The sequence below is a fragment of the Oncorhynchus kisutch genome, unplaced genomic scaffold (genome assembly GCF_002021735.2).
Source record: "Oncorhynchus kisutch isolate 150728-3 unplaced genomic scaffold, Okis_V2 scaffold1076, whole genome shotgun sequence".
NCBI classification, from domain to species: Eukaryota; Metazoa; Chordata; class Actinopteri; order Salmoniformes; family Salmonidae; genus Oncorhynchus; species Oncorhynchus kisutch.
The window spans coordinates 42223-58845 of record NW_022263021.1 but is presented as its reverse complement, the minus strand read 5'-3'; the positions used below and the strand labels follow the sequence as shown (position 1 = coordinate 58845).

At 45.2% G+C, this 16623-nt stretch overlaps 1 protein-coding gene across 6 annotated transcripts in view; it reads right to left on the bottom strand.

The window, feature by feature from the left end:
• LOC109883160 (WD repeat-containing protein 93) overlaps positions 1-16623 on the bottom strand; it is a 45172-nt gene that overhangs the window by 4706 nt on the left and 23843 nt on the right. For 4 of the 6 annotated variants that reach the window (XM_031817571.1, XM_031817572.1, XM_031817573.1 and 1 more), the window contains exons 11-14: positions 8550-8775; positions 7022-7082; positions 4152-4308; positions 596-794 (exon numbers count right to left, since the gene is read on the bottom strand). In XM_031817571.1, the coding sequence (XP_031673431.1) occupies positions 596-794; positions 4152-4308; positions 7022-7082; positions 8550-8775 (643 nt within the window). The other 2 variants (XM_031817575.1, XM_031817576.1) reach the window with 2 other exon arrangements.

Below are 16623 nucleotides of genomic sequence, written 5' to 3'. Positions count from 1 at the left end.
TCATAACATGTTATTGTTAGACACCAGGTATCCTATGGAAAGGAGAAGGGCCTCAGTCTGGGACGAGTCAACAGGACGGCCGTGAGTTGGGGAGGAGTGAGGGATTTGGGCCGAGGTCAGATGAAGTGAGAAAGAACAGGCATCACTAAAGTCCTGTCCAGCAACAGAGATGTTTTGGCTGTCCAGATGTGCAAGGAGGAGACTCAGCATAGGAGGAAGGGTAAATTCCAGTGCTTGTTTAAATACGTTTTTGTCTGTTCAGCTGTCTGACCCATTGGGTGAATACATTTGGTTTGAGCTTTTCCTACCGTTAGTTTGTACTCTGTTTATTTAGAACCTAACACAGTATTAAATACCGGTTGTTTCACACTCTGATGTCATCAACTCTGTTTCAGTGTTTAACAGGAACAAACAATCAGAGATTCATTTTGACGCGTGTCTGGATGAGTCCAAACTGATCTGGAAAGACAACATATTATTGTGATAATGGCGTTTAGCTGTAGGTACAGTAATAGCAGTTGGACTGACAGTTGTTCCTGCACCTAGAAAGGCTAAATAAATCAGTTCTTAAACAGAGCTGAGCCTGTAAACAAACCTTTGTTGGAAATAGAGGTTGCATGTTTCCTCCAAGTTAGAGGTGCCTGTCCCTGATTGGCCCTGGGGTGATGATGCTCTGCCGACATATTCGTGTCTGTACGGCTTGACGACAGCAGCATCTCGGAGACGGAACACAAAGAGTCGACTCCCTCTGTCCTCCCCCTCCTCCCCACTGTCAGGACCGGGACGCTGATCACCTGGGGGAGAAGGAATTGCTTAATATCTCACCATTAAAACTGAATTGAGTTATTTTATATAATAGTTAAAGGCTATGTTGATATCCTGTAGGTCAGTAAATGTAAACTAACGATATTTTCCATTTAAAATATATTAGACCATAAAGAGGGGATCAGTTGCTGGTCACCGGAGGTAGAAAAGCCTGGAACCACGTTCAGAGGGCCAGTCCTCTCCTGGTTGTACCTGGTAGAGAGGAACCGGGCTCAGAGTGGTGGCCAGTCCTCTCTTGGCTGTACCTGGTAGAGAGGAACCGGGCTCAGAGGGCCAGTCCTCTCTTGGTTGTACCTGGTAGAGAGGAACCGGGCTCAGAGGGCCAGTCCTCTCCTGGCTGTACCTGGTAGAGAGGAACCGGGCTCAGAGGGCCAGTCCTCTCCTGGCTGTACCTGGTAGAGAGGAACCGGGCTCAGAGGGCCAGTCCTCTCTTGGCTGTACCTGGCAAAGGGGAACCAGGCTCAGAGGGCCAGTCCTCTCCTGGCTGTACCTGGTAGAGAGGAACCGGGCTCAGAGGGCCAGTCCTCTCTTGGCTGTACCTGGTAGAGAGGAACCGGGCTCAGAGGTCCAGTCCTCTCTTGGCTGTACCTGGTAGAGAGGAACCGGGCTCAGAGGGCCAGTCATCTTCTGTACCGGTGGAGATTTAAGAGCATATAACACCATTAAGGCCAGATGGTTTTTCATGACATGACATCAGGTGTGTTGCTTTAGAACCATGAGGTAAAGAAGACGTGAGGTAAAGTAAGAACAAAACCCAAGCACTCCTAGTAGCTGGGCCAGCGCCGTTACTATCTACCAGAGCCGTTACTATCTACCAGCAACATTACTATGTACCAGCAACATTACTATGTACCAGCAACATGACTATCTACCAGAGCCGTTACTATCTACCAGAGCCGTTACTATCTACCAGAGCCGTTACTATCTACCAGCAACATTACTATCTACCAGCAACATTACTATCTACCAGCAACATTACTATCTACCAGCAACGTTACTATCTACCAGAACCGTTACTATCTACCAGAACCGTTACTATCTACCAGAACCGTTACTATCTACCAGAACCGTTACTATCTACCAGCAACATTACTATCTACCAGCAACATTACTATCTACCAGCAACATTACTATGTACCAGCAACTTTACTAACCACCAGCAACATTACTATCTACCAGCAACATTACTAACTACCTGGGCCGTTACTATCTACCAGCAACATTACTAACTACCAGCAACTTTACTAACTACCAGCAACTTTACTAACTACCAGAAACATTACTATCTACCAGAGCCGTTACTATCTACCAGCAACATTACTAAGTACCAGCAACAGTACTATGTACCAGCAACTTTATTAACTACCAGCAACATTACTAACTACCAGCAACATTACTAACTACCTGCAACATTACTAACTACCAGCAACATTACTAACTACCTGCAACATTACTAACTACTAGCAACATTACTATGTACCAGCAACTTTACTAACTAGCAGCAACATTACTAACTACTAGCAACATTACTAACTACCAGCAACATTACTATGTACCAGCAACTTTACTAACTACCAGCAACATTACTATCTACCAGAGCCGTTACTATCTACCAGCAACATTACTATGTACCAGTAGCTTTACTAACTACCAGCAACATTACTATGTACCAGCAACTTTACTAACTACCAGCAACATTACTAACTACCTGCAACATTACTAACTACCTGCAACATTACTAACTACTAGCAACATTACTATGTACCAGCAACATTACTAACTACCTGCAACATTACTAACTACTAGCAACATTACTAACTACCAGCAACATTACTAACTACCAGCAACTTCACTATCTACCAGCAACTTTACTAACTACCTGCAACATTACTAACTACTAGCAACATTACTATCTACCAGAGCCGTTACTATCTACCAGAGCCTTTACTATCTACCAGCAACATTACTATGTACCAGTAGCTTTACTAACTACCAGCAACATTACTATGTACCAGCAACTTTACTAACTACCAGCAACATTACTAACTACCAGCAACATTACTAACTACCTGCACCATTACTAACTACCTGCAACGTTACTAACTACTAGCAACATTACTATCTACCAGCAACAGTACTATGTACCAGCAACATTACTAACTACCAGCAACATTACTAACTACCTGCAACATTACAAACTACTAGCAACATTACTAACTACCAGCAACATTACTAACTACCAGCAACTTTACTATCTACCAGCAACTATACTAACTACCTGCAACATTACTAACTACTAGCAACATTACTATCTACCAGAGCCGTTACTATCTACCAGAGCCTTTACTATCTACCAGCAACATTACTATGTACCAGCAACTTTACTAACAACCAGCAACTTTACTAACTACTTGCAACATTACTATCTACCAGAGCCGGTACTATCTACCACCAACATTGCTAACTACCAGCAACATTACTATCACCCAGCAGCATTACTATCTACCAGCAACATTACTAACTACCAGAGCAGTTACTATCTACCTGCAACTTTACTAACTACTTGCAACATTACTATCTACCAGAGCCGGTACTATCTACCAGCAACATTACTAACTACCAGCAACATTACTATCTACCAGCAACAATACTAACTACCACCAACATTGCTAACTACCAGCAACATTACTATCTACAGAGCCACTACTAACTACCAGCAACATTACTAACTAGCAGCAACATTACTAACTACAGAGCCACTACTAACTACCAGCAACATTACTAACTACAGAGCCACAACTAACTACCAGCAACATTACTAACTACAGAGCCACTACTAACTACCAGCAACATTACTAACTACCAGCAACATTTATATCTACCAGCAACATTACTATCTACCAGCAACATTACTAACTACCAGCGACATTACTAACTACCAGCAACATTACTAACTACCAGCCACATTACTATCTACCAGCAACATTACTAACTACCAGCAACATTACTAACTACCAGCAACATTACTATCTACCAGCAACATTACTATCTACCAGCAACATTACTAACAACCAGGGAACATTACTAACTACCAGCCACATTACTAACTACCAGCAACATTACTATCTACTAGCAACATTACTATCTACTAGCAACATTACTTACTACCATAACTGATCATATTGTTGCAAAGAGTTCTGGGATATTAGAATCCTGTTGTCTTAAACGTTGTCATCCTCAACTCAGCACTAAACTAAATCCAGAAATAATCTAGATTAAAATATGTATAAAATATGCTTTCAAGATACACTATATTGTTCCAGTACCTGGTATGAGCAGAGACTGCTGTGTGGGGTCCAGTAGAAACACAGGATTCCAGGGATTGGCCAGGAGATGAGTGTCTGGGAGGGAGAAGCAGCACACTACTCTCCTGTCTACCATGTCTTGGAGGAGGATCTTCCCATTCCTCTGCATGATCAGAGCCTGTTAACCAGGGACCATCAGAAACATGATCAGAGCCTGTTAACCAGGGACCATCAGAAACATGATCAGAGCCTGTTAACCAGGGACCATCAGAAATATGATCAGAGCCTGTTAACCAGGGACCATCAGAAACATGATCAGAGCCTGTTAACCAGGGACCATCAGAAACATGATCAGAGCCTGTTAACCAGGGACCATCAGAAACATGATCAGAGCCTGTTAACCAGGGACCATCAGAAACATGATCAGAGCCTGTTAACCAGGGACCATCAGAAACATGATCAGAGCCTGTTAACCAGGGACCATCAGAAACATGATCAGAGCCTGTTAACCAGGGACCATCAGAAACATGATCAGAGCCTGTTAACCAGGGACCATCAGAAACATCAGCAGAGCCTGTTTACCAGGGACCATCAGAAACAACAGCAGAGTCAGATCATGTCAGATAAAATAGGAGAGTTAGAGAAATGTATTTAAGTGTCACTCCACAATGATCCAAACCCCAGATGTTTTGTATCCACATTGTGGAAATGCAACTTAATTACTTAAAAATCATACAATGTGATTTTCTGCATTTTTGTTTTAGATTCCGTCTCTTACATGCTTTGTAAGTAGGAAAACCTGCAAAATCGTCAGCGTATCAAATACTTGTTCTCCCCACTGTAGTCTCCACATTGACTCTGTACCGGTACCCCCTGTATATAGCCTCCACATTGACTCTGTACCGGTACCCCCTGTATATAGCCTCCACATTGACTCTGTACCGGTACCCCCTGTATATAGCCTCCACATTGACTCCAAGACGGTACCCCCTGTATATAGCCTCCACATTGACTCTGTACCGGTACCCCCTGTATATAGCCTCCACATTGACTCTGTACCGGTACCCCCTGTATATAGCCTCCACATTGACTCCGTGACGGTACCCCCTGTATATAGCCTCCACATTGACTCTGTACCGGTACCCCCTGTATATAGCCTCCACATTGACTCTGTACCGGTACCCCCTGTATATAGTCTCCACATTGACTCCGTAACGGTACCCCCTGTATATAGCATCCACAATGACTCTGTACCGGTACCCCCTGTATATAGCCTCCACATTGACTCTGTACCGGTACCCCCTGTATATAGCCTCCACATTGACTCTGTACCGGTATCCCCTGTATATAGTCTCCACATTGACTCCGTAACGGTACCCCCTGTATATAGCATCCACAATGACTCTGTACCGGTACCCCCTGTATATAGCCTCCACATTGACTCTGTCCTGGGACCCCCTGTATATAGCCTCCACATTGACTCTGTCCTGGGACCCCCTGTATATAGCCTCCACACTGACTCTGTACCGGTACCCCCTGTATATAGCCTCCACATTGACTCTGTACTGGTACCCCCTGTATATAGTCTCCACATTGACTCCGTAACGGTACCCCCTGTATATAGCATCCACAATGACTCTGTACCGGTACCCCCTGTATATAGCCTCCACATTGACTCTGTACCGGTACCCCCTGTATATAGCCTCCACATTGACTCTGTACTGGTACCCCCTGTATATAGCCTCCACATTGACTCTGTACCGGTACCCCCTGTATATAGCCTCCACATTGACTCTGTACTGGTACCCCCTGTATATAGTCTCCACATTGACTCCGTAACGGTACCCCCTGTATATAGCACCCACAATGACTCTGCGCCGGTACCCCCTGTATATAGCCTCCACATTGACTCTGTACCGGTACCCCCTGTATATAGCCTCCACATTGACTCTGTACTGGTACCCCCTGTATATAGCCTCCACATTGACTCTGTACTGCCACCCCCCCCCCCACCCTGTATATAGCCTCCACATTGACTCTGTACTGCCAACCCCCCCCCCCACCCTGTATATAGCCTCCACATTGACTCTGTACTGGTACCCCCTGTATATAGCCTCCACATTGACTCTGTACTGCCACCCCCCCCCCCCACCCTGTATATAGCCTCCACATTGACTCTGTACTGCCAACCCCCCCCCCCACCCTGTATATAGCCTCCACATTGACTCTGTACTGGTACCCCCTGTATATAGCCTCCACATTGACTCTGTACTGGTACCCCCTGTATATAGCATCCACAATGACTCTGTACCGGTACCCCCTGTATATAGCCTCCACATTGACTCTGTACCGGTACCCCCTGTATATAGCCTCCACATTGACTCTGTACTGGTACCCCCTGTATATAGCCTCCACATTGACTCTGTACTGCCAACCCCCCCCCCCACCCTGTATATAGCCTCCACATTGACTCTGTACTGCCAACCCCCCCCCCCCCCCCACCCTGTATATAGCCTCCACATTGACTCTGTACTGCCAACCCCCCCCCCCCCCCCCACCCTGTATATAGCCTCGCTTTTGTTATTTTACTGCTGCTCTTTAATTTGTTACTTTTATTTCATACTTTTTTCTTGTATATTTCTTAAAACTGCATTGTTGGTTAAGGGCTTGTAAGTAAGCATGTCACTGTAAGGTTGAATTCTCCTAAGATAGGAGTCGTACGATAAGATAACTAAGATAGGAGTAGTAAGAGAAGATAGGAGTAGTGATGGTCTGTCATGGATAGACGACAGTGAAACAGAGAAACACACTAGTCCAGCATCACAACATCTAATGAGACTGAGAGATGGACCTGGTGGCCAGAGAGAGTCAACATTATAAAGCTGGTTTACCAGGCGCTGGAGGAACGGAACAGCAGCAGTCACCACAGGGAAACAGCCTGGATCTGATGGTCTGAAACATAGTAGACAGGAAGTTATAGAGGGAGGGGAAACAGCCTGGATCTGATGGTCTGAAAGATAGTAGACAGGAAGTTATAGAGGGAGGGGAAACAGCCTGGATCTGATGGTCTGAAACATAGTAGACAGGAAGTTATAGAGGGAGGGGAAACAGCCTGGATCTGATGGTCTGAAACATAGTAGACAGGAAGTTATAGAGGGAGGGGAAACAGCCTGGATCTGATGGTCTGACAGGAGAGACAGGAAGTTATAGAGGGAGGGGAAACACCCTGGATCTGATGGTCTGAAACATAGTAGACAGGAAGTTATAGAGGGAGAGGAAACAGCCTGGATCTGATGGTCTGAAAGATAGTAGACAGGAAGTTATAGAGGGAGGGGAAACAGCCTGGATCTGATGGTCTGAAAGATAGTAGACAGGAAGTTATAGAGGGAGGGGAAACAGCCTGGATCTGATGGTCTGACAGGAGAGACAGGAAGTTATAGAGGGAGGGGAAACAGCCTGGATCTGATGGTCTGAATGATAGTAGACAGGAAGTTATAGAGGGAGGGGAAACAGCCTGGATCTGATGGTCTGAAAGATAGTAGACAGGAAGTTATAGAGGGAGGGGAAACAGCCTGGATCTGATGGTCTGACAGGAGAGACAGGAAGTTATAGAGGGAGGAGAAACAGCCTGGATCTGATGGTCTGAAAGATAGTAGACAGGAAGTTATAGAGGGAGGGGAAACAGCCTGGATCTGATGGTCTGAAAGATAGTAGACAGGAAGTTATAGAGGGAGGGGAAACAGCCTGGATCTGATGGTCTGAAAGATAGTAGACAGGAAGTTATAGAGGGAGGGGAAACAGCCTGGATCTGATGGTCTGACAGATAGTAGACAGATAGTACACAGGAAGTTATAGAGGGAGAGGAAACAGCCTGGATCTGATGGTCTGAAAGATAGTAGACAGGAAGTTATAGAGGGAGGGGAAACAGCCTGGATCTGATGGTCTGAAAGATAGTAGACAGGAAGTTATAGAGGGAGGGGAAACAGCCTGGATCTGATGGTCTGACAGATAGTAGACAGATAGTAGACAGGAAGTTATAGAGGGAGGGGAAACAGCCTGGATCTGATGGTCTGACAGGAGAGACAGGAAGTTATAGAGGGAGGGGAAACAGCCTGGATCTGATGGTCTGAAAGATAGTAGACAGGAAGTTATAGAGGGAGGGGAAACACCCTGGATCTGATGGTCTGAAAGATAGTAGACAGGAAGTTATAGAGGGAGGGGAAACAGTCTGGATCTGATGGTCTGAAAGATAGTAGACAGGAAGTTATAGAGGGAGGGGAAACAGTCTGGATCTGATGGTCTGAAAGATAGGAGACAGGAAGTTATAGAGCTCTGCATCATGTTTCTCTCAATGCTTATGTAATGTAACTTGGTATGGGTTATTCAAGTTAACCTTGTGTAGAACAGAATACTGTAAACCTTTCTGATAGTTGTGTGACATTATGAGAGTCCAGTCCTCTTCCTGCGTCGACTCGATGACATGCTCCACTCTTACAGGTGACCAGTAGATGGACCTGTGTGCTGCTGTGGTTCGGACCCTGGCTGTGTAGGGCATCCTCAGTAGCCGTACTAGGCCAGTAATCCACAAATATTATGCTGCTGAACACACTGTCTGCTTCCACTGAGACAACAGACAGAGGAAGACCTACATAATGGAGGAGAGAGATGAGAGACTTACTGCACATAGTCATATTCACTTAATCCAATTAGGAAATAAATCCCTACAGCCCAGCTAGGTCCTTACACAGATAAGAAATAGGCTCCAGGGTCTGTACATATGAAATGGAAACTTACAACTGAGGTAAACCAAACAAAGAAATAAGAAAACATTACTTTGAAATATTATGGTTGTGTGCTTTTTACCAAGGCCCTCATTTAGAAACGTTGCATATGCATCAAAATATATCCCAAAACATGCACTGGTTCAGGCAGAAGTTGGCATTCATAAAAACTGAACTTGATATTAAATAACAGTTAAATAAAATATAAAATATGAGAATGTGCTTATCCTCACGCAAACTTTAGACCAATGGTCACCAACCGGTCAATCGACTGGCCGATCTTCAAGGCATTCCTAGTCGACCACCAAACATTTCGGTAGAAAAGCCAACGATAAAGACTTGCACTCCTTTTTGTTTTTATTCCTATAGGTGCACTTGATTCAGAAGCCCTGTTGACGGTAGGTGCACTTGATTCAAAAGCCCTGTTGACGATAGGTGCACTTGATTCAGAAGCCATGTTGGCGGTAGGTGCACTTGATTCAGAAGCCCTGCGCTCTGGGTAGACAGTGTTCCCATTTTAACCCTTTAATTTGTCTGAAAAGACAAACTCCGCCTACCCGGAAGGTCTGTAGCTAAATTGAGTGACGCTGGCCAATCGGATAGCTCAAATCACCGTGCCTACAGCTTCCACGATCCCGGCCACAGCAAGGTTTGATACTAGCCTAGTATCCCGGCCATAGCAAGGTTTGATACTAGCCTAAAGCTTCCACGATCCCGGCCACAGCAAGGTTTGATACTAGCCTACAGCTTCCACGATCCCGGCCACAGCAAGGTTTGATACTAGCCTACAGCTTCCACGATCCCGGCCACAGCAAGGTTTGATACTAGCCTAAAGCTTCCACGATCCCGGCCACAGCAAGGTTTGATACTAGCCTACAGCTTCCACGATCCCTGCCACAGCAAAGTTTGATACTAGCCTACATAAGATCTCATAACTTTTAAACCATGATCAGAGAAAGACTACAGTAAAGTGCTGCTGTTTTTATGAGTGAATTCATGTTTAAGTTTTTTTCATTACTGTCAACACTGTTTTTATTCACTACTGTCAACACTGTTTTTATTCTCCACTGTCAGCACTGTTTTTATTCACCACTGTCAACACTGTTTTTATTCACTACTGTCAACACTGTTTTTATTCACCACTGTCAACACTGTTTTTATTCATTACTGTCAACACTGTTTTTATTCAACTTCATTACAAAACATAAAATGTGCTTCTCTACTTCCACTCTTGCTGCAGCTGCAACGAATGAATAGCAAAAGTGTATCGATAACCCTGCATTTGTACTATTATTAACAACCAGTGGTGTAAAAAAGTATATAATTGTCACGTCTACTCCCACTCTGGCGCTCAACGTCGCCGATCTAACCATCGTCCCAGGCAACCCATCATTACACACAACGGCCTCCGGTAGCTCTAACACCACGACCCCACCATCTCCTGGTCAAGAAAGGAGATCACTGCCTGGGCACCCGGATGACAGAAGACCTTGTGGTTCCACGTCAGTTGAGATGTGAGTTTTACCAGTTTACCAGGATCTCAGGGAGGTTTTGTCCAAGACCCGCACCACCTGTCTCCCTCCTCATCGCATCTGGGACTGTTCCATCAACCTGCTTACAGACTCTGCGCAGCCGCATCTACCCCCTGTCAGGGGCTCAAACCAAGGCTATGGAGGCCCTCCAACAGGGTTTCATCAGCCCATCCACCTGCCCTGTGTCGGCAGGTTTCTTCTTCGTGGCCAAGAAGGAGGGGGGTCTTTCTCTGTGTATTGTCTACAGAGGTCTCAATGCCATCACCACCAAGTACCGTTAGCCCCTCCTGTTTTTGCCGGCCGACCAAACTGCTCCGTGGGGCTCATTTTTTTATTAAGTTGGACCTGCGGAGGCCTACAATTTCATCCTCATCCGGGAGGGGGATGAATGGAAGACGGCCTTCAGCATGATGTCTGGGCACTCCGTCGGTGTTCCAGGCATTTGTTAACGAGATGTTCTGGGACATGCCTGGGCATCAGGTGGTTGTGTATATCGATGACATCCTGATCTACTCAGCCAACTTGGATGATCACGTCGCCCACATCCAGGATGTCCTGGAACGCCTCCTGGAGAACCATCAGTATATCAAAGCGGAGAAGTGCCAGTTCCTTCTTGGGATATCGGATCAGCCCGCAGGGAGTGGTTCTGGAGGAGAGGAAGGTCGATGCAGTCAGGTCATGGCCAGTCCCAACCACCATAAAGGGACTACATAAATGTTGGGGGTTTGCCAACTTCCACCACCGCTTCATCAGGAAGCTCCATCACCTCTGCTCTCAACTCTCTCCTTAAAGGTGGTCCTCCGGAAGTTGGTGTGGAGTTCTGCTGCTGATGAGGCCTTACGCCTACTGAAGGGGCGTTTCACCTCTGCCCCGTTGCTGAAACCCCCAGATCCTACGTTGCCCTTCGTGGTGGAGGTGGACACCTCAGAAGTGGGCGTGGGGGCTGTCCTGTCACACCATCAAGGTAATCCACAAAATTTTTATCCATGTGCATACTACTCTAAAAAACTGTCTCCTGCAGAAAGGAACTATGACGTCGGTGACAGGGAGCTCCTGGTGGGGAAGTTGCATTAGAGGAGTGGAGACACTGGCTGGAGGGAACCACGGACCCGTTTCTCATCCTCATTGACCATTGGAACCTGGAGTACATAAGGAGTACGTATGGAGAGCCTTCATGGAGAAGTTGGGGGTCACAGTCAACGTACTGGCTTCAGTCCAAAGAGCAGGTGGAGAGGACCAATCAGGAGCTGGGGAGGTTCCTGAGGAGTCACTGACAGGACCGACAGGGGTAGTGGCCCAGTTCCCTGGGCAGAGTACAGTTGGTCGGCAGTTTACATACTTCTGCTCCGGTGCTCGGCGTTGCCTGTCTCCTAACCCCCGGCCCTGGCAACAATCATTACGCACAACTGCGACCCATCATGAGGCATACCTGGACTTCATCACACAATGATTACTTCCTCTTTATCTAGTACTCTGCTGTATCACCCATTAGGGAGTATTGTTTCCTTTTTTCATGTTTAGATGCGTTCCTTTTAAACACACCAACTGCACCTGCTTCCTGACTCCCTGCGTCTCCATTACAATAATAATAGCCAATCAGCGTTGAGCTGAACTGTGAATGGTCCTGGCACACCAAAAAAATATATAGAGAAAAGTTTCAAGGGAAGCCAGTTTGGTTTTGGCTTCACTCCAATTACATCACATCGAGAGCAATACGTCATTGACAGAAACAACTTGAATTGTTGTATCTCGTTGCCTTGTTGTCCTCCGGTGGCTAGTGTTTGGTTCTTATTTTTCAGAGTAAATAACTCACGGACACTAGAGAAGCTTAACCAAGTTTAATTCTTCCCAGAGTGTCTTTACAGCTGTAATTCAGACAACCCAACATTTCTCCCATCGCAGGTATATATATATATATTCCCCTTAAGACACTCCTCCTTCTCTCCAATCCTTATGGTTCCACAGGAAGAGGGTAACAGGATACTAAACCCTTATTACTCCCTTCAGGGGATCTGACCCCACCTCCTGACCTCAACCCCTCCTTCTGTCTCCCCTATAGCAATCCTTTGATCTCCTCCCGTCCACCCAGTACATTCCCACAGCCACTCTGTTTTTCTACAGATCTCACTTCTTAATATACTATGCGTCTGATCTATCATGTCTTTAATAGCTCAATGTTAAAAATTTCGAATCCAACACTAGCTAGCAAAAATTGTCCCTTTCCTAAATTAGCAATGGATGGCGATAGCGATTTGGACTTGTGGTTTTACTTAATTTTCCGTACTGGCCAATGATTATAAGGACGATTCAGATCCAACTATTAATTCATACATTGTTTTTGCCCCTGGACTGAGAGGATGGAAGTTGAATATGCAGAAGGCTAATGTTAACTAGCTAACGTTGGCTATCAAAACAAAGAGTTGCACACTCTATATAACCTCCCAGTAATTTATTGGGTAAAAAAAACACCAATGTTGTTTCAGCATCACTGTGACTTCTTCTGACCCTGAAGAAAGCAGTGATGCCGAAACATTTTTATTTTTAAATAAACCTTCGGGAGAGACGAAGGTCGAAAGCCATGCGTCCTCCGAAACACAACCCAACCAAGCCGCACTGCTTCTTAACTTCTTCGATATAGGGGGCGCTCTTTTAATTTTTGGATGAAAAACGTTCCCGTTTTAAACAAGATATTTTGTCACGAAAAGATGCTCGACTATGCATATAATTGACAGCTTTGGAAAGAAAACACTCTGACGTTTCCAAAACTGCAAAGATATTGTCTGTGAGTGCCACAGAACTGATGTTACAGAAAAAAAACAGATAAAAATACAATCAGGAAGTGCCGCATTTTTTAAAACCGCCTCATGGCAATGACTCCTTATATGGCTGTGGAGGAGCTAGGAGTCAGCTTACCTTTTCCACGTTTTCCCCAAAGTGTCTGCAGCATTGTAACGTATTTGTAGGCATATCATTGGAAGATTGACCATAAGAGACTACATTTACCAGGTGGTCGCTTGGTGTCCTCCGTCGCAATTATTGCGTAATCTCCAGCTGCAGTATTTTTCCGTTGTCTTCTGATGAGAAGCCAGCTGCCACCACTGATAGATTATCGAATAGATATGTGAAAAACACCTTGAGGATTGATTCTAAACAACGTTTGCCATGTTTCTGTCAATATTATGGAGCTAATTTGGAAAAAAAGTTCGGCGTTGTAAGTGACTGCATTTTCATTTTTTTTCTTAGCCAAACGTGATGAACAAAACGGAGCTATTTCTCTCACACAAATAATATTTTTGGAAAAAAATGAACATTTGCTATCTAACTGAGAGTCTCCTCATTGAAAGCATCCGAAGTTCTTCAAAGGTAAATGATTTTATTTGAATGCTTTTCTTGTTTTTGTGAAAATGTTGCCTGCTGAATGCTAGGCTTAATGCTATGCTAGCTATCAATACTCTTACACAAATGCTTGTGTAGCTTTGGTTAAAGCATATTTTGAAAATCTGAAATGACAGTGTTGTTAACAAAAGGCTAAGCTTGTGTTTGAATATATTTATTTCATTTGCGATTTTCATGAATAGGAAACGTTGCGTTATGGTAATGAGCTTGAGGCTATGATTACGCTCCCGGATACGGGATTGCTCAGCGCGCATCCAACCTGGAAGCCAGCCACACCAATGTGTCAGAGGAAACACAGTGCACCTGGCGACCTTAGTTAGCATGCACTGCGCCTGGCCCGCCACAGGAGTCACTGGTGCACGATGAGACAAGGATATCCCTACCGGCCAAGCCCTCCCTAACCCGGACGACGCTAGGCCAATTGTGTCGCGGCCGGCTGCGACAGAGCCTGGGCTGAACCCAGAGTCTCTGGTGGCACAGCTAGCGCTGTGATGCAGTCCCCACAGACCTCCCGGTCGCGGCCGGCTGCGACAGAGCCTGGGCTGAACCCAGAGTCTCTGGTGGCACAGCTTGCGCTGTGATGCAGTCCCCTAGACCACCCGGGAGGCCCCATCTATTTTATTTTAACCCTTTTTTCATGGTACCCAATTGGAAGTTACAGTCGTGTCTCATCGCTGCAACTCCCATACGGCTCAGGAGAGGCAAAGGTCGAGAGCCGTGCATCCTCCGAAACACAACCAAACCAGGCCGCACTGCTTCTTGACACAATGCCAACTTAACCCGGAAGCCAGCCGCACCAATGTGTCGGAGGAAACACCGTGCACCTGGCAACCGTGACAGCGTGCACTGCGTCACTCTGGAGGCCCTACGTTGGTTGTTTTTTACCTAAAAAGTTACTGGGAGGTTTTATATATACAGTGGGGAGAACAAATATTTGATACACTGCCCATTTTGCAGGTTTTCCTACTTACAAAGCATGTAGAGGTCTGTAATTTTTATCAGAGGTACACTTCAACTGTGAGAGATGGAATCTAAAACAAAAATCCAGAAAATCACATTAGGATTTTTAAGTAATTCATTTGCATTTTATTGCATGACATAAGTATTTGATCACCTACCAACCAGTAAGAATTACGGCTCTCACAGACCTGTTAGTTTTTCTTTAAGAAGCCCTCCTGTTCTCCACTCATTACCTATAAACCTGCAATCTGCAGTGTATCAAATACTTGTTCTCCCCACTGTATATGGAGTGTGCAACTGTCTTTGTTTTCATAGCTTCCAGGTTATTCTCCGTTAATCAGCACCTCTACACTAAATCATTTTCTCTGGGTGTGCACCAGTTCATGCTTTTCATTAAACTAGCTAACTTGCCCATGAAAGGAAGTTAGGCTAGCGAGCAAGCATTTTAGCCAGGTAGCCTTGGACAACAAAATAAAAGTGTGTACTGTATGACAGAGTCATAGACCGTTTCGTCAACATGAAAGAGAGGAGGATTGGCGTTGGCGTTTCTCTACCAGTAGGTGCCGGAGGCAGCTCCTGTTTTCTTTGTGACTTGCGGTAACATTAACTTGCTTGACCGTGTTGTAGGTCATGTAACTGTTTGTTACATGCAATATGCTTTGTGGACTCCACCGGACAGAGGTTGCTCTCTTTATTCAGCCACTATGTCTTCTTATTGTCTCCGCCTTAGGCCTATATACCACGGTGGCATATGAACAAACAGATTACAGAGCAAACAAAATTCATCACAAAACATAGGTTGTAATTTACCCATGCACCACTACCCTTTCTCTGGTCATGGAAACAACATGAATTTGTGCATGAAGCAGATGCGATGCAACTCCAGTTTCGCCATCAGGTGGAACCAGTAGCGATGCCTGGGTAAAATCACTGGGGAAGCCAAGACAGAAATAAAAGCCATATTCCAACCTGTGTTGCGTTGTTTGCTCTATAACCTGTTAGTTCATATGCCTTGCCACCGTGATGTATAGGCCTAAGGCCGAGACAAAACATTCTTGAATTCAAACTGTATTTTTACAGGTCCACAACAATGTGCATGTAACGGCGTTCTTCGTTTGTTGAAAGAGAGTCGGACCGAAATGCAGCGTGGTGGTTACTCATGTCTTTAATGAAAAAAGTGACGGTACATGAAATAACGATAAATACAAAAAACCAACAAACGGAACGTGAAACCTAATACAGCCTATCTGGTGAACACTACACAGAGACAGGAACAATCACCCACCAACCTAATACAGCCTATCTGGTGAACACTACACAGAGACAGGAACAATCACCCACCAACCTAATACAGCCTATCTGGTGAACACTACACAGAGACAGGAACAATCACCCACCAACCTAATACAGCCTATCTGGTGAACACTACACAGAGACAGGAACAATCACCCACCAACCTAATACAGCCTATCTGGTGAACACTACACAGAGACAGGAACAATCACCCACCAACCTAATACAGCCTATCTGGTGAACACTACACAGAGACAGGAACAATCACCCACCAACCTAATACAGCCTATCTGGTGAACACTACACAGAGACAGGAACAATCACCCACCAACCTAATACAGCCTATCTGGTGAACACTACACAGAGACAGGAACAATCACCCACCAACCTAATACAGCCTATCTGGTGAACACTACACAGAGACAGGAACAATCACCCACCAACCTAATACAGCCTATCTGGTGAACACTACACAGAGACAGGAACAATCACCCACCAACCTAATACAGCCTATCTGGTGAACACTACACA